The sequence below is a fragment of the Myotis myotis genome, unplaced genomic scaffold, assembly GCF_014108235.1.
Source record: "Myotis myotis isolate mMyoMyo1 unplaced genomic scaffold, mMyoMyo1.p scaffold_m19_p_41, whole genome shotgun sequence".
Taxonomy (NCBI): domain Eukaryota; kingdom Metazoa; phylum Chordata; class Mammalia; order Chiroptera; family Vespertilionidae; genus Myotis; species Myotis myotis.
Window position 1 is genome coordinate 576682 of NW_023416348.1, and position 17646 is coordinate 594327.

Sequence of the window (17646 nt, forward strand, 5' to 3'; positions counted from 1 at the left end):
CCTGCACCGGAAATGCCCCCACCCAGACTTCAAACACTTGCCCCGCAGGTTTTGCAGTAGAAATAGAACCTCTTTCCATAAAAAGGAACACAGATCGCCGATGACGTCCCTGAAGCTGAAGGCCACATACCTGATTGGACTTCAGCAGCCCAGCGTCGTCGGCCGGCTGGCTCAGGTCCTGCAGGGAGCGGCTGCCTCCGAGCTCCGCCACACTCGTCTCCGAGGATGAAGAGGGCAGCCCTTGGGCATAGATGTCCTCCTCGTCGCTGGACGTCTGCACCTGATCCCGTGAGGAATGCTCGGGGCGAGGGTCCTGGGCGCTGGCCGCCAAGGCACAAATGGGAGGAGTCAGCCATCCGCCCACACTCCCCAGATCACATTCGGAAGCAACCACTGCTCTCTGGCCCGTGCCATCATCAGTGACAGCATGCCAGGGGTCGGAACCGAGGTGGCCAGGAGCCGCCATGTGCATCAGCAGGCCCTGCTCTCCGCTGGTCTCCTTGGCGCTGCCTTTGTTCATTCTGGTCTCCAGCAGCCTGCCCTCAGCACTGGGGGCCCAGCTAGGGCTGGATGGCACGGGGGGCAAGTCCAGGAGAGAGGCTTCAGACACCGTGCACTGGGGATCCTCAGGCTCGCAGCCCCCCTCCTCCTGGGCCTCAGCAGGGCTGTCCTGGTCTTGGCAAGGTGACTGTCTGCTACTGGGTCCACTGTCCGCAGGATGAGGCTCCCCCTCGAGCTCTGTGACCTCGCCACCTTCCACGTCTCCCCTCGGGATTAGGGGTAGGCGCAACCCGCAACCATGCAGCTCCATCTCGCCTGCCGAGCTCCATCGCGGTATCTCCATTCTGTCATCTTCGCCGAGTAAGTCAGGGGCAGGCTCAGGCGCCTCCAGGACACTGAATGCTTCCGGGTCATAGTTCTCCTGCAGGACACCATTCACCTCGCCACTGAGGCTGCTCTCCCAGTCGGGAGACTCTGTGCTCACCCGATCCACGATGCTGCCCAAACTTGAGGTCATGGACAGCAGGTCTGTGTTCAGGGACTGGGGACTGCCATCAGGAAACTCACAGCAGGGAGTCGATTCAAGGGAACTGTGCCAGACGCTCCTGCCTCCGCCTTCTAATTTAAAATAAGAATGTTTAAAATGAGGTATGGTCCTCCATAAAGACACGAATCAAAAATCACAATTTTAAGACCCTGGCCAGGTCGCTCCGTTGGTTAGAGCATCATCCCCAATACGCCAAGGCTGTGGGTTTGACCCTGGCCAGGGCCCACAGAAGAAGTGATCCATGAATGCAGACGTAAGTGGGACAATACTTCTCTCTCTTCCCCTTTCTCTCTAAAAGAGTTCTGGCTCGCCCTGACCGTTTGGCTCAGTGGATAGAGCGTCGGCCTGCGGACTCAAGGGTCCCAGGTTCGATTCCGGTCAAGGGCATGTACCTTGGTTGGGGGCACATCCCAGTGGGGAGTGTGCAGGAGGCAGCTGGCCGATGTTTCTAACTCTCTTTCCCTCTCCCTTCCTCTCTGTAAAAAATCAATAAAATATATTTTTTTAAAAAAAAGAGTTCTGGCCGAAACCGGTTTGGCTCAGTGGATAGAGCGTCGGCCTGCGGACTGAAGGGTCCCAGGTTCGATTCCGGTCGGGGGCATGTACCTGGGTTGCGGGCACATCCCCACTGGGGGATGTGCAGGAGGCAGCTGATTGATGTATCTCTCTCATTGATGTTTCTGACTCTCTATCCCTCTCCCTTCCTCTCTGTAAAAAAATCAATAAAATATATTAAAAAAAAAAAAAAAAAAGAGTTCTGGCTCAAGAAAAATATATTTTAAGTAAAGAAAAAATGTTTTAAACAAATGAAAAAATACTTTTTAAACTGGCAAAGAACAAACCTCTTAAGTACAAGTGACACCAACGCAGGGATATTTAAATGGATGCAAACATCCCACATGCCATGGGCTCTGAGGCTTCCCTCAAGACATGTCACTCAGAAAAATAAAAGAACAAATGAACCACAGAACAACTTTTAGAACTTATGAAAGTGCTAAAGAATCTGGTAAAATTCCCTTCAATACTGCAATGTCTTTAGCTAAGAGGAGTCTGAAGTTGAAGATATTCCATGTAAACCCCGTGTCTGGTAGCAAACACACCCGGCGGTCAACATGAATGATCCACCTGGACACGGGTCACTCCTGTCTCATGCCCTCCAGTGAGGTTCCCAATGTCTCTGTCTAGTAAGCGGTAGACACGAGTAAGCCAGACTTTCATTTAAAGACCGAAGAGCACAGAACCCGGCCGGGAGGCAGGGCGCCCCACGCACAGGTGGGCGCTCGCTCCTATTTACCCTCACGGAGACGCTTCCCGCGTCAAGGGCAGAACTTGGCAGCGCGCCTCCTCTGGGGGAGGAACACTCTGTTTTGAGGACCTCTCTGCTGACCTGTCCTGTGAAGGGCGAGTGCCCACTCAGCACCAGCACTCCCAAGGCCCCCGGAGCGGAGGCACCAGCGTGTGCCCCACACAGACGTACCTGCCTTCTTCTTCCTCCTCTTCTTCTTCACTTTGAGAGGCTTCACAACGAGCTCCTGGTCGAAGTCTTCCGAGCTAATGACACTGAACCTCTGCGAGGCGGGCTGGCTGCCCCTGCCCAGCTCCAGGGCCTGGGTCCCGGAGCCGCTGTCGGTGGAGTTGAGCGAGCTGCTCCTGCTCCTCGGCTCGCTGGCCACGGAGCTGGCCACGGAAGCGCCTCTGAGCCTCGGCTCCGAGACTGTGGCCCCTGGCGGCCTCTCTGTGTGCTGCGCGGGGACTTGCTCTGTGCATCCTGGCGTCTCCAGACTGTCTCGTACTGAGAAAGAAGAGTTCCGTTTTACCACCGTGTATCCAGGAGTCGACGTGCTCTTATGTTAACTTATCCCACACACCAGCCTCTGAATGCAGAGAACTCACAAAACTCAAAGAATCGCACAATTTATTCCAATCAACGGTTCTTGTTCTCCAGGCAGCTCATCTATCAAAGTCTCACCGCTGTCTCGTCAGTAACTGCACAGGAAGGGACCACCACTGGGTACAGAGTGCCTCTCACTGACTCACGAATAATGGACAGAGGAGGGGCCTGCCTGCAAAGGGCCTGTGCTCACCCCGGGCCCTGGATATCCGTTCATGTGCCCAGGGGCTTTGAAAACATCTGCATGCCTGTCATGACACTTCTCCACATCAGGGAGGAAAGGCAGGTGTCCACCAGAGCGAATTCAAGACCATGTTCATTAGCCCAGGCAGCGCCCGCTCCAGGCAGAGGCAGGGAGAGGAGCGGCCGGGAAGGCGCCCGGGCTCTGGCCCAGCACAGAGAACAGGCAAGTGTCCCCCTCCACGGCCCGCCCTTCTCTCACTCGACACCAGCAGGTCCCCAGGGCCCGAGCGGCTCCAGTCACTCCTCAGCACAGGACCGGGGGCCGCTTGGATCTACTGCGTGCCAGACACCGTTCCAGGTGCTGAGAGGCGGCCGTCACCGGCAGCCAGCCCTCCTTTCCCGGGGTTGTCGGGCAGAGAGCGGCTCCTGGGGCTCACGGGACCGCAGAGCAGGCCCTGCTGCGTGAAGCCCAGGGCGGGGCGGTGCCTGTGCCAGGTCACACAGCGAATGGACGGCAGCGCTCGGTCTGGCGCTGCGCTGTCCGGCACAGAAGCCACCACCCATGGAGCTGTTTACATTCAGACGAATTAAAATGAAACACTGAAAGGCAGCTCCTCAGTTGCACTTGCCACTCAGTCCTCAGCAGCCAGGTGTGGACAGTGCCACCTGCCGGACAGTGCGGATACAGAGCAAGGGAGGGACACAGTCACTCCAACCCCTGGGGTCGGGGGGGGGGGAGGATGAGGAAGGCGGTGGGTGGAGGGACAGGGGTCCTGCACTTCCTACAGGATTGTTGTAAAAGACAACAGAACCCCGTGACACTGCTCTGTGACCTCAGAGGCCCCACAAATGCAGGGGCTCTGGGATCGGATGCCCCGTGTTTGGCTCATGCAGCGCAGAGGTGGTGTCTTTGGGCTCCTCGGGCACCTTGCTGAGACTCGGCACCTCCCATGCGGCTGTTCTGAGGGTCTGTAAGATCGGGAATGTTGAGCACTTAGCCGTTCTGGTTCCCACCAGGACCAGTTCACTAAGCACGCCGAGCATAAGTGCTGTGATGTGTGCCCAAGAAGCCACAGTAAGGTCCTTTGCTCGTGAGAATCTGGGCTCGTGTGAATTACCAAACAAAAGTCAAAGGCACAGAGGATAACAGTTCTACAGGACGAGCTGTGGTAGGTGAAGTATGTCCCAGACGACGGGTTAAATGTTGTAAAATCTTATGCAAATCTAGGTCTTTTGCAGCATTAGTCCCACATGCTGCCTAAAGTATCAGCGGTCGGTCAAGTGGGCACTGAGTTCTCGCTCCCCCTCACCCGACCTCCCACCTTCCAGACCCATGGGAGCAACTCTCCCAAGGGGAGACCTGTCTGATGCAGGACGCAAAGTAGGTAGCCTTCAAGGACAGTGGCATACAGAGTATTTTAAGAATCATAAGAAGCCTGCTAGATGCCTTCGTTGTTCAGATAAAGCCACAATCATTTAGCAAAATGGTCAGTGTCATAAATAAAAACTGCCACTGCACACACAGTACCTGCATTTCCAATACAAACCTACGGACGCTAGTCCCTCCGGCCTGCTCGAAATCCTTATGATGTTCCTATCTCCCTTTAAGAGAAATATTTCATTTTCTGTGCAGGAAACAGACACGATATCACCCGATCCTTCCAATCCAGCAATCGTGGCCTGTCCAGAAACAAAAACAAAATCACAACACCAGGCAAGACTGCTCTACTAGACCCGAGCACACCAGCAGCGTAGGGACCCAAGTACGTCCCCTGTGTTTTGTTATGAAACTTCATGGAAGTTGGTAGGTGGTCCAACCCACAGTCAGGTGACACTGAGCGGGGTCTGACTTGGAGTCTACTCCTCACCAGTAAATTCACGTGCGTGAGGAGCAGTCTCCCACCTCCTGGCCGCTCTCTGGACCTTGTCCTCACCTGCTCCCCACTCCCTATGACACGGAGCTCTTCCTCCCTGCAGGACCTGCCTGGCGACCTCACACAGCTCTGCTCGTAAGATGAGAAACTGAAACTTTAAGTTTCTATATCCGACTCTAATAGTAATAATCTATTATCACCATGATTTTTAAACAGAAATGGTAAAATGATGTGTCTCCATTTGGGCAGAGGGGCCAAGGGTACGAGAACAGGGTGGAAAGGAAGCTGGAGAGAGCCCCGTCGGCTCAGGCCGCCCTGGGGAGACCGCGGGAGTCACTCTCTGCTACTGTTCCTGCCAAGCTGGCCTTCATTCACACACTTAGCCACTGGCAGTCAGGAGAAACATGACCCAAATAGACTACAAAGAACAAGTTTAATTTTGTGCTTAAGTGCAAAAAACCCCCACCATTTCCTGGCCGGGGGCAGGAATATGAATAGCAAACCAAGTATTTTTTCAAATCTACACAAATAATCAAACCTTCACCTGATTTCCTTGACTGGCCCAGAGGGACAAGTAAAGCATGAGAACCTATTCCGTTCCCTCCAGCACCTGAGAGGCAGCCCCAGATAAGCCTCGAGACACCAGGATGGGGTGTAGCCGTGCCACCTACCTGGCTGACAGTGTCTAGAAGGTAAACACTATATTCGTTCCAACTCAGCACCCAGCCTTCCCGGAAGAAGCAGGAAACCAGCCCCAGGTGCCTCTCGGGTAAGCTGCCACTTCCCGGGTCGAAGGAGTCCAGGCGCGGGTACAGCTCGAAGGGCTTGACTCCTCCAGCAAAGGCATCTTTTAAGATAAACGTGGCTTGCACAGTCCCCTGGACGTCAGCCCTCCACAGCCGGAGCCCTGGCCGGGATGCGTACAAGGTCAGATCGCTTTGCTTACAAAGTCCTGGTATAAAACAAGCACCAAATTTCCCGGTGCTGGAATTAAAGAAAGAAAGAAACAAGACATGGCTGATTGAAAGCGACCGCTGCTGCTCACTCCAACAGGCATGTTTGCTAAGCCTAACAAACAAGACAGATTCCTGAGGACCCTTTCCTGTTTCTCTTGCTAGCGGAACCAGCCAGCCCTGCACCCAGCCGACAGGTCTCTCCTCACATTCCTCACGACACCCAGGAGGGTGCACCCATGAGCGCACCTCCTGGTTCCCAGGCCACCGTGTCCTGGGTTCCCTGTGGCGCTGCACCCACTGCTTTAGCTGCACGCTCTTGTTTAATCCCCACGACCCTGCGAGGCAAATATTACGACTCCTGTTCGAGAGAAAACTGAAGCAGGAGCTGGCAACTCCGGTCTGCCCGCCGCCCCGGCTGAGACCGCTCCGCCTGCTCACCGCCTCACGCCCACTCCCCACGAACGAGCTTCACGTCTGGGGTCCTGGCCGTCCTTCAGGAGTTTTTCTAAACTGTCAGAGGGACCAGATCTCCCTTCTGAAACCATGAAATATCAAACGCTAACAAAAGAACATGTGTCATGTATGTGGTATATTGTTTGTGACGCATATACCCAGGAGCCCTCCCTCATGCTCCCGGGCCCCACGAAGTCCCTGCTGCTCCACCCCCAGGGGTGGCCGCTAGGCTGCTAGTGCTCCCCGGGCCCTTCCTTTCGCTGATGGGTGAGCCATAGCCCATGTTTCCTGAATGAGCACTGTGGCTGCTCTCTGCACACTTCCGACACTTGCTTTTAACATGACACAGGAGCATTTCTCAGACCCGTCCTTCCCGGTAAGGCTGTGGCTCATTCACCGCCACCGCCACACAGTACCCCACGCTGGCTCACATACTCCCATGTGGATGCGATTTGAATGATCTCCCCGTTTCCGTTCTGCACAGCGGCGCGAGGCGCATTTTTGCACGTGACCTCCAGCACACAGGCGCCAGTTTGTGGAGACCGCGGAAGCGGGACTGTGGGTTGCGGAGTGAGAGAAACTGAAGTCTGGAGACCACTTCAAACTTTCCCAGCGACCATCCCGACAACACTCCCACCAGCCGTCTCTGCGCCTCACTGCTCCACGCTGGCAAACCTCAGCCTTCACCAGCTCGTGTGTTAAGAGGTTCAAGTCAACCCTAAGTCCTGCTGATTCTCACTCCAAAATATTTCTCTGGTTTTGAACAGTAGAGAGAGGACTGGCTTGCCCAGCGGCCGCTCAGTGGTTGAGTGTTGGCCCAGGCACCAAGAAGTCACTGGCTCGATTCCCACTCAGGGCCCATGCTTGGGTTGCAGGCTCGATTCCCAGCTGGGGTGTGCAGGGGGCAGCCTACCAATGTTTCTCTCTCTCTCTACCTTCTCCCTCTCCCTTCTTCTCTCTCTGAAAATCACTAAAAACTAATTAAAAAAGAGTACTGGCTTCACATCGACACCTCCTAGCTATGTGGTGTGTGGCCCTTTTAGACCTCGGTTTTCTAGTCTGTAAAAAGGGATAGTAACTCCCATCTCCAAGGCTGAGGTGAGGATTGAGTCCCCACAGTCGCGCACCTGCATGCACGCGGCTGCAGGCGCTCACAGCTGGGAGCTGCCCCTCACTCTACCCACGGGCCCAGAGAGTGTCGGTCCTGTGTGCTGTGTCTCCCCACCGCACAGCACCGCAGCACACCCATCCCCGGACGGGGCCCCCAGGGGTCACAAATAAAGTATGTGGGTGCTTCTCTGCCCTTTGTGTCTCGCTAGGTCCCCACGGCACCTCAGTAACGACAACCCTCTGGACAGGGTCCAAGGAGGATACCATGGGTCAAATTCACTTTCAAACGAAGACTGTTACCAACTGAGGGTGTCCAGAGACACCTCTCTAACCAGCAACGCGTCTCATCACGGCCCTGAGACGCAAAGGAGTTCCAGCAGGGCGGCCACCCCTCCCCTGCCTTTCCTGTCAAATCAATTCTGCTTGGTGATCCCATGGGTCAATCTGCCTTTTCCAGGGCCGGCAGGAGGTCACTGCTGTGAACAGACCAAGCTGCTAATGGAAGGGCTGCTCAGCGGGGGGGGGGGGGGGGGGGGGCGGCTGCCCGAAGAACAGAGAATAAACTCCCCCTGTGTGTGGGGCACAGAGATCAATGCTGGCTGCACCCGCTGACCTCAGCCGCCCTCCCCCGATGGCACCGGCACTACCAGCCTCCCCGGCCCTCACCAGCGCCTCAGTTCCACCACACTTCCAAGCCAGCCCGCTGCCCACTCACCACCCCCGACCCTCTCCTCCTTCCCAGCCCGGGCGTCCTCTCCTGGGTACTTGTCCAGCTCCCGCCCACCCTCTCCCACTGTCCCTCCCTCCACCCCTCCTCAGTCCCCCCACCCCCACCCTGCACAGAGTCCTACCAGGGGCCTGGTCACCCACAGGCTGCTGCTGCCTTTTCCCACGGCAGGCAGGCAGGTGGACTTGGCCTAATCCTTCTTGTCACTTTTTCTTTCTGGCATCAGGTCAAAGGAGGGACGATCCCAGCCTAGAATCCTTCACCTCTTCCCCATCTCCTCCCTCCCCCGCTGCCTCCCCCAGACCCTGGCACCCCTGGCAGAGTGGCTGAGGGACAAACTTCTCAGAAGCCAGGCCGAGGTGTCCAGGGCAGGCTGGGGGCCCTCCGGAACCCCAGGCTTAGAGCCGTGTGGGCTTGCACGTGGCACACCGGAACCCTGGGAAAACGTCAGCCCGTGACCAGCAGGCCGCACTCCGGGAAACTCACCTCTTCCTCGGCTGGGCCCCGACCTGGCGGACAGACTGCTCCTCGGTGTGGAAGAGCAGGCTTCGCTGCAAGGTGGACACGAGCAGCACCTTCTGGCTGTAGTCCAGCTGCACGATGGAGGACGGCTCCTCCAGCACCAGGTGGGACTTGCAGACGCCCTGGCAGAGGCAGGCCGGTTACCCCACGCAGGGCCCAGCCCCCCACCTCCCCAGAGACTAGCAGGCCGGTTACCCCACGCAGGGGCCCAGCACCCCACCTCCTCCATGACTAGGAAAGCACCCGCTGTTACTTTTATTTAGGCCAAGTTCCCCTTAAAGTGCACGCTTTAACTTGCATCACATGTGGTGTCAACCCATCGCCCTGAAATTATCTGGAAAAGTTCTTACTAAAAAGAAAACAGTCAATGTTAACATCTATCTCAGACTACCTCAAGCTTGACAAGAAACATTAAAAATTCTGTATATTTTAAAATGTCTCAGTAGATCATTCAAAGAAAAATTCATAAACACCTAAGCAGAAACATGTTGCACCACGAGTATTACTTATCCTACTAGAGGCCCAGTGCACAAAAATTTGTGCACTCGGGGGGGAGAGGGGGGCCCCTCAGCCCGGCCTGTGCCCTCTTGCAGTCTGGGACCCCTTGGGAGATAACGACCTGCTGGCTTAGGCCTGCTCCCGGGTGGCAGAGGGCAGGCCTAATCCCTAGGTGCAGCCCCTGGTCGGGCTCAGAGCAGGGACGATTGGGGAGTTGGGGCGCCGCCCACTGTCATGCACAGAGCAGGGCGGATCGGGAGGTTGCGATGCCACCCTCAGTCACGCTCAGGGTAGGGCCGATTGGGGGGTTGGGGCACTGCCCCGTCACACTCAAGGCAGGGTCAATGGGGAAGTTGCGGCGCCACCCCGTCACACACAGAGCAGGGCCCATCAGGGGGTTGGGGAACTCCGTCAGTCACAGAGTAGGGCCGATAGGGGAGTTGGGGCACCGCCCCCTGTCACACATAGAGCAGGGCCGATCAGGGGGTTGGGGCGCCGCCACTGTCACACTCAGGGCAGGGCCGATGGGGAAGTTATGGCTCTACCCCATCACACACAGAGCAGGGGCCGTGGGGGGGGGGGAGAGGGTTGGGGCGCCACCCTCTATCAGCCACAGAGCAGGGCTGATCAGGGGGTTGGGGTGCCGCCACTCTCACACTCAGGGCAGGGCCGATGGGGAGGTTATGGCTCTACCCCGTCACACACAGAGCAGGGTGGGGGGGGTTGGGGCGCTGCACCCTGTCACACACAGAGCCGCAGGGCGATCAGGGGGTTTGGGCGCTGCCCCGTCACGCTGATCCCGGTGCCGGGAGGCCTCGTGGCTCCACTGATCCTGGTGCTGGGAGGCATATTACCCTTTTACTATATAGAATAGAGGCCTGGTGCATGGGTGGGGGCTGGCTGGTTTGCCCTGAAGGGTGTCCTGGATCAGGGTGGGGGTCCCCACTGGGGTGCCTGGCAAGCCTGGATGAGGGGATGATGGCTGTCTGCAGCTGGTCACACACCCTTCATGGTGGGGGTCCCCACTGGGGTGCCTGGCCAGTCTGGGTGAGGGGCTGAGGGCTGTTTTCAGGCTGGGACTGAAGCTCCCAACTGCTCCTTTTTTTCTTTTTTCTTTTTTTTTTTTTTATTCTGGGTCAGCTTTAGCCTGGCTCCAGCTCTGAGGCTCAGCTGCTGAAAGCAGGTATCTGGTTTGTTTAGGTTCTATAATCGAAACTCTTTATCAACTCCAGCTCTGAGATCCCAGCTGGCTGAAAGCTGGTTTCTGGGTTTTTTTTTAGCTTCTATATTTGTTACAATGTTTCTTAAACTGCAGGCTCAGAGGCCGGCAAGGCAGGCGGGGAAGGTTGCAGTCCTCCGTCACTGAAGCAAGCAAGCCTCATGTTCAGTTTAAGCTGCTTGGCTGCCGGCCGCCATCTTGGCTGGCAGTTAATTTGCATATCGCCCTGATTAGCCAATGGGAAGGATAGCGGTTGTATACCAATTACCATGTTTCTCTTTTATTAGATAGGATTATAAAGGAGCACATGGTACTTTCCATAAAATTATTGTGATTACGACCAGCTAAGTTCATACTATACTCCCCCCCCGCCCCCAGTTCAATGCAATTTTGGGGACATTTTATTCCGGCGGACTGAAAGGTCAGAGAAAACAGGAGGTTAGAAAGAAATTAAAATGGTATTAAATGTATTAAAGAACAAAAGTAATATCTAGAAGGCACTTTGCTGTTAACACAAACTCTACTTCTTGGTGGCAGAGATCTGCCTGCATCGTCACTCCTCTCCTGGGCCAGTTTCTCCGAGAAGAAGTACTGCTGTGCTATCACAGGCCTTGAGGGCCGCGGACAGCACTGAGACTCAGACTCACCATCAGGTTTACAGGGGACAATTCGCCCTCCAGACACAGCTCCATGAACTGTGACAGGACCCAGCCGGGTAACCGTCACCACGATGAGGACACAGAAGCCCCGTCCCCTCAAGCTCCAAGGACTGTTTAGGCAGATTTCCCACCCACATTTGCAGTTATGCAAATGGCAGCTTTTTAGTTTCTCACTTACCTTGCAACGCAATGAAATTTACTGTACTGCATTTTACAAAAACCTACATCCTCCTATGGCTTTATTTTTATAAATCTCACAGAGTCTTTAAAAAACAATGATCAGAACCTCAATGAAGCCGGGGAAGAAAGGATCAGACTGCTCAGGACACTGCTTCCTGCTGAGTAGCGTCCTGTGCGCTGCCCACAGGCCGGGCCGGCGAGTGGCGGCAGGAAAGGACACACGGGCACCCTCAGCAGTGTCACGGACAGCTTCCCGCACAGCGGTTCTCCCAGTGCAGCCTGCAATAGGCCACACCAGGGTGTCAGGCTTTTCTGATCAGAATGGCGACACTAACAAAGCTGCTCTCCTCCGTACTACATTATCAAATGTGTCAACACTTGGAAGACTGCCCTCGCTCAAGGGCTCAATATGTTCTAAGTGACCTGTGCACGTTACAAAATCGCATGTGGATCAAAGAGCCATTCTGACTGCAAGACGGACCAGTGGATTTTATGGTAACAGCACAAAAAATTCACCCCACGGCTTCAGTTCCATACTGTAACTAACCTTTCAGGACACTGCCATTAGTCAGTTTGTGACAGAACTAAAGAAGAATACCCACAATTCTCTGGAAAGGCTATTAAAACACTCCTCCGTTTCTAACCACAGGCTGGAGTTTCCTTACGTCTTCCAAGCAAAACAATGTAATTGCGACAGACTGCGGGCCGTCTTCCCCAAGCCAGGTATGAAAGAGACTCGCAAGCATGTAAAGCAATGCCACTCTTTCTACTTGTTTTGAGAATATTTTCATAAAAATGTTATTTATGTTAACATATAACAGGTCTATTATTATTAAAAATAAATTTAATAAATATTTTTTCCTCTCTCAGGTCTGATTTCTAACAGGGTGCACTGAGAAGGTAGAACTCGTACAGAAAACAGCACTTTGGGTCCCCACTTTAGGAGTGTGAAGGGGTCCTGAGACCAGACAGTCTGAGCTACTGCTGGAGAGGACCCATCAGAAGTCAGTCTTGGGTTGGAGGGACAAAGCCACTCCGCGAGTAGTTGCTGAAGTCCTACCCCGCGCTCGGCGTGAAGGCTACAAATAAGAAAATGGAAGGGCCGTGCCACCTCGGAGGGCAGACCAGCCGGGCAGGCAGGCACGAGGCCATTGTGCAGGGGGAAGGCAGGCTGGCGGTGGGAGCTCAGTCTGCAGTTGAGCTCTGCCAGGAGTTAGCTTGTGGTCCCGCCCTGCTGACTGTGGCTCTTGGAGTGGTTTCCTCCACTGACTGGGGTGAGAACACAGCTCAGGGGACTTGTGGAGGATTAAATGAAGTAAGAAACGTGAGGGTGGGGCTGGACCTGGTCATCTCACAGCGGCAGGGCTGGGCGAGGGGTGAGCTGTGCGCCACTGGAAGCGCTGGCCTCTGTCCAGCTGATTAGGGAGGGCGTCACCTCGTTCCTACAAACCCTCAAAGAATTAGGAACAACGGTGGCTTCTTTTCTTAGTAGAAGAGACAAGAGAATGAAAAAGTGGATGGTCCAGTACAAATAAAGGCCATGGCTCTTTTATCACGAAGTAGAGGCTCATGAAACATTAGAAAAGTCCTTGAAAGAAAATGTTCCTAACAACTGAGATAACAGGATGATGATGGAGAACACATGCTGACTAACTAAAAATGCAATGATGAACATCATTTCCCCAAACACCAGGCCAGCGGTGCTTCTGAACATAATTTTACCTGGTCTAGGTCCAGAGAGGAATAGACAATTCTCCCTCTGTCATCTCCAGAGAACAGTTTCATCCCATTGGGGCTCCACGCCAGGGCTGTGATGCTGTTTTTGTGAATCCCAGCGACATCAAATCTCCGGAGCTAGGAAGAAACAGTCACAGTCACACAAGAGACAGGAAGGATCAGCACGGGGGTGGAGCTTTGGGGACAAGGTGGACGGAACCGTCCCATTTATGGGGGAACTGGGTCCCATTTGCCTATGTGTAGGGAGCAGCTATAGGGTCAAGCCTCAGATTGACCTATGGCAGGACCACAAACAAGTCCCAGCTTGGAGGGCATAGTACTCCTAAGTAGCTAATGGGTGTGGGAGGTGCAGCAAGTGCTGCTAAAACAAGGTGAAACTCACAAGAGCACTGTAAACATGTTGACCACTTCTCTTGTTTTGCTTTGTGTGCTCTGACTATAAAATAAAGCTTCAGCTTGCAGGCTGGGTCTCTCTGTGTCAGAGATCCACCTACTTCAGCTGTATTCTCTTTGTGTTTTCTGATCCTTCACCGCCCCCCGCTCAGGTTCACCCATGGCCGTGCTGGCACGGCACATATGGCGCCCGAACAGGGACCTGAGTTTGGGGGAACTGCAGTTGTCAGGTGCAAGGACGCTCCCGTGAGGCACGTGCAGAAAGCAAAAGTAGGGTAGGGAGCGAGGTTTGGTAGCAGCTAGGTGTAAAACATGGGAAATTGAGGATCTCAGGAAAGGGACCTCTAAAACAATGCTCAATGAAGCAATTTTAAATTTCTTAAATTAAGACTGTCCAAATCTGAGGACTACAAAGACAGAGCAGATCCTGAACCCTAGCCATGCTGAACGCGGCATCTGGTACCCCAATAGGAATCTGGAGGAGAAGAGTTGCCTAAGCAAAAAATGAAGTGAAAAAGGAAAAGTGGAAATTCACTGGAAAGGTGGGAAGTTGACCGGAAAGATGGGGAAATTCACCGCACACAAAGCCTGTGCCAGCTTCGGAGTTGCGACCGTAAGTGAACAAGGAACATTTAGATTCCAACCAGGTTGTAATGGGGCAGAATTCGAGTAAAAGGCAAAAACATCATTGTAAATTTTTAGCTTGCATGCTCAAGGATAAAGGATTAAGGTGTCAAAAGGTACTCTCTTAAATCAGGCTCAAGGAAAATGAGTGCCCTGGTCATCTTTAACTAGGTGGGTTCTTGTTTGACTGCATTATGCCCACTTCGTATTGGGGATCAACAGTCTGTCACACCTAAGGCCCCGGACCCTCCACCTCTGATGGGATTGGCTCCCCAGCTGGAGAAAATGGGAAAACAGTCCTTTCACAAAAGGGCTCTGATGCTCTGTCTGACAATCACCACCTGACGCCTCGGGACGGGCAGGTTTTAGCTAAAACAACTCTAGACGCCAGTCAGTGCTGTGGAGAGCAGGATAGGGTGAGATCTGTAAACAACAGGCTGAGGTCTAAGCTGCATTCTGGTTGTAAGTCCCAGGCCATGTGAAACATCGGAAAGATCCATGGAAAGAGCTCTGATTTAGTAAGTCTTGTCTATGTGTTATGCGTGCTTGTCTATTGATTATTGTTTTATCTGTCTTTTTTGTTTGGTTTAATTTGTCTATTGTTAGTCTATTAAGCATGCCTTTATCTTCACAGAAAAGAAACAGTAGGTGGCCAGGCCATTACTAAATTTCTCCAGAGCAAACGGGATGTGGGGGTGGGGAGAGAGAATATGAGCGACACGTGTGGCCCATAACACAGGACAGGTTCTAGGAAAATTCTCTAGATGAGTGGTTCTCAACCTTCCTAATGCCGCGACCCTTTAATACAGTTCCTCATGTTGTGGTGACCCCCAACCATAAAATTATTTTCGTTGCTACTTCATAACTGTAATTTTGCTACTGTTATGAATCATAATGTAAATATCTGATATGCAGGATGTATTTTCATTGTTACAAGTTGAACATAATTAAAACATAGCACAAAAACAATATGTAATTATATGTGTGTTTTCCCGATGGTCTTAGGCGACCCCTGGGAAAGGGTCGTTTGACCCCCAAAGGGGTTGAGACCCACAGGTTGAGAACCGCTGCTCTAGACAAAGGGAGGTAACTAAAAAAGGCCCCAGCCATTAATTACTAGGTCTTTGGTGATCCTGTAAAATGGACACCCACTCTCGGGAGTGTTATTAAAAGTCTCGTTTTCGCCATGTTTTTATTTCCCAGTCCGTCATTTGAAATTTGGATGAGACATTTCTCACAACTTAGGGATGCGTCTGGGATTTCTATATCCATGAAGAGAAAAAGGCTAGCTTAAGACAAGGCGCACCCCACCCAATTTTGGTGGCCTCTTGGCCCAAGCCCCATCTCCACAGATGCTATAGAATAGGCCCCAGACTGTTTTTCTTTAAAAGATGACAAAGGTGACACAAAGAAAATATACAGGCTGGGTTTGGGCAATAAGATTAGTGTTTCCATAATAATGGGTAATTCTTGAATAATAATGGACCTCATTCCAAGTTTGCCTCACAGGTCCCAGGGGCACTCCTGTTTTTATAAAGGAAAATAAAATAAAATAATACTTTAACATTAAAGCCACTCAAAGTCAGTAAGTCATCTCTGTTACAGAATTTGCCAAAGAAAATGCCTTGGGTAATAATAATTAGCTTTAAAATCTCAAAGTTGTTAAGGCAAAATATACATAACTAAAATGAAAGGTATATGGTAAATGTTTTTTAAGTGGTAATTATATATGACTAAACATAGTTTTCAAAGTCTCTGGTAACTTAAAACTTCGGAGTTTGCTGAATTAAATAAAAAATATTAAAATCTAGGTATTTTGAAATAACAGAATACTGAAATATTAATCTGAGTTTCCTCGTATGAAAATTCTAGAGGACAGATTTGAATCTATCAATTGAATATGTCTTGTATTTTATTTGAAATATATCCTTAAAAATATAAATATATTACTAATCTGAGAAATAATGCTAAGTATTTAACTTGCCACCTAAAATTTGAGGCTTCTAAAAGTTAAAAGTTTAATTAAGTTGGGAGAAATTAATATGGTTGTAATAATGAAATGCATAAAGTATATAAATTCATTTTTAAGAAAAATAATTCTTGTGTTTTCTCTGGAGAAATAAGATATTGTAGTACATGTGGTAAAATTTCAACCTAGGATATAATATTTTATTGGCCTGATTGAAAAGGATTAATTCTATGGTCTAAACCAAATTTTTAATATTAAAACCAGTTTAAATTTAATTGATATCTTTTAAAAACAATTACAAAAAGTGTAAAATACAATGTTTGGGTTATGTATATTTGATAATCTTTTCAAGTTAAATTTCAAGATTTTAACCGAGAGATAGCTATGGGACCTTTCAAGGGCCCTGGAATGAGTCAAGGATTTATTCTATCTTCTTAAAAGAAATATTTTTACACTAAATTAGGCTGATCTAATATACTCGAAATCATGTGGGAAGCTTTATCAAATAAAAATTAATAACTGTGTTCTATTTATATACATATATTTTAAGTGTTAGAAAGGTTTCAACCCCTAAGCTTGGCAGGACAAGGTTGCTGAATACTTCGTTGGCTTTTCACAATATAATCAAAGTCTTACATAAACTCAGTTATATAAGAAGCCAATATTTTATAAGCAATTGGTTCTAACAAAGTTCAAAGTAAAATTTGCATACATATGCAAATAAGCACTAGCCAAAAAGAATAGTTTAAAAGTAAATTTAAGCTTAAAAAGAAGAAATTTTAAAATCTGTTCCACTACTATTTACAAAGTAAACTAAAAGTTATTATTCGGGCATTAAATCTCACCATTAATAAGACACCATAAGTAAAAAGAAAGCTACTTTTACTTGAGATGTACGCATTGCAATATTGTCCAGCATGTTTCTCTCCTTCTTGTTTTTCTGAAAAGCAACCAAGTTGGTTGGTCTGTTTAAAAGAAAGTAAAAGTTTTTAAAAGAAACTCCCTAAATGTGGCTTAGAGAATGCTCTAAATACAGTGGGAAATGCCCTTCAAATACCTAGGAACTATACTTAAAAATCAATGCATTAGGCCTCCAAAGGTAAGAAATATGAAAGGATTGCCTCAAGGCCTTAAATGACTTTTAGAAATTATTAGAGGATATTAATTAGTTAAGACCTTACCTAAAAATCTCTAATTTCGTGGCGCGCATGTAACAGCAGTTTGCAGCTATCTAAAAAATATAAATGCCAATCGTTTTGGGGCCATCTGGTAAATCCTATCTTACCTAAACCAAGGACATTTAAAAGTAAGTAATTTGCATTTTGCCTCCTTAAACAAAGCTTATGTCTATATACTCAAAAAGACTGATAGCAGAAATCCAATTAGTGTCATTTACTGTCCACACCCAAGGACAAATGAAGTTAGAAGATAAACCTTATTTCAGACTGATTTAAATTGGCAAATTGAAATAAGTGAATATTCAGGGGAAATTAGTTGTCACCTACTAAAATATAAGTTACTACAGTTTTTATATTACACCCCTATTATTATACCAAAAAATACTAGGCAGGAACCTATTCCTAGAGCATTAACTGTTTACTGA

General features: G+C 50.5%; 1 protein-coding gene across 5 annotated transcripts in view; it reads right to left on the minus strand.

The window, feature by feature from the left end:
• TECPR2 (tectonin beta-propeller repeat containing 2) overlaps nucleotides 1–17646 on the minus strand; it is a 66119-nt gene that overhangs the window by 36132 nt on the left and 12341 nt on the right. For all 5 annotated transcript variants that reach the window (XM_036306517.1, XM_036306512.1, XM_036306515.1 and 2 more), the window contains exons 4-9: nucleotides 13043–13174; nucleotides 8729–8886; nucleotides 5668–5980; nucleotides 4670–4802; nucleotides 2526–2840; nucleotides 131–1119 (exon numbers count right to left, since the gene is read on the minus strand). In XM_036306517.1, coding sequence (XP_036162410.1) covers nucleotides 131–1119; nucleotides 2526–2840; nucleotides 4670–4802; nucleotides 5668–5980; nucleotides 8729–8886; nucleotides 13043–13174 — 2040 coding nt within the window. The remainder of the gene's footprint in view (nucleotides 1–130; nucleotides 1120–2525; nucleotides 2841–4669; nucleotides 4803–5667; nucleotides 5981–8728; nucleotides 8887–13042; nucleotides 13175–17646) is intronic.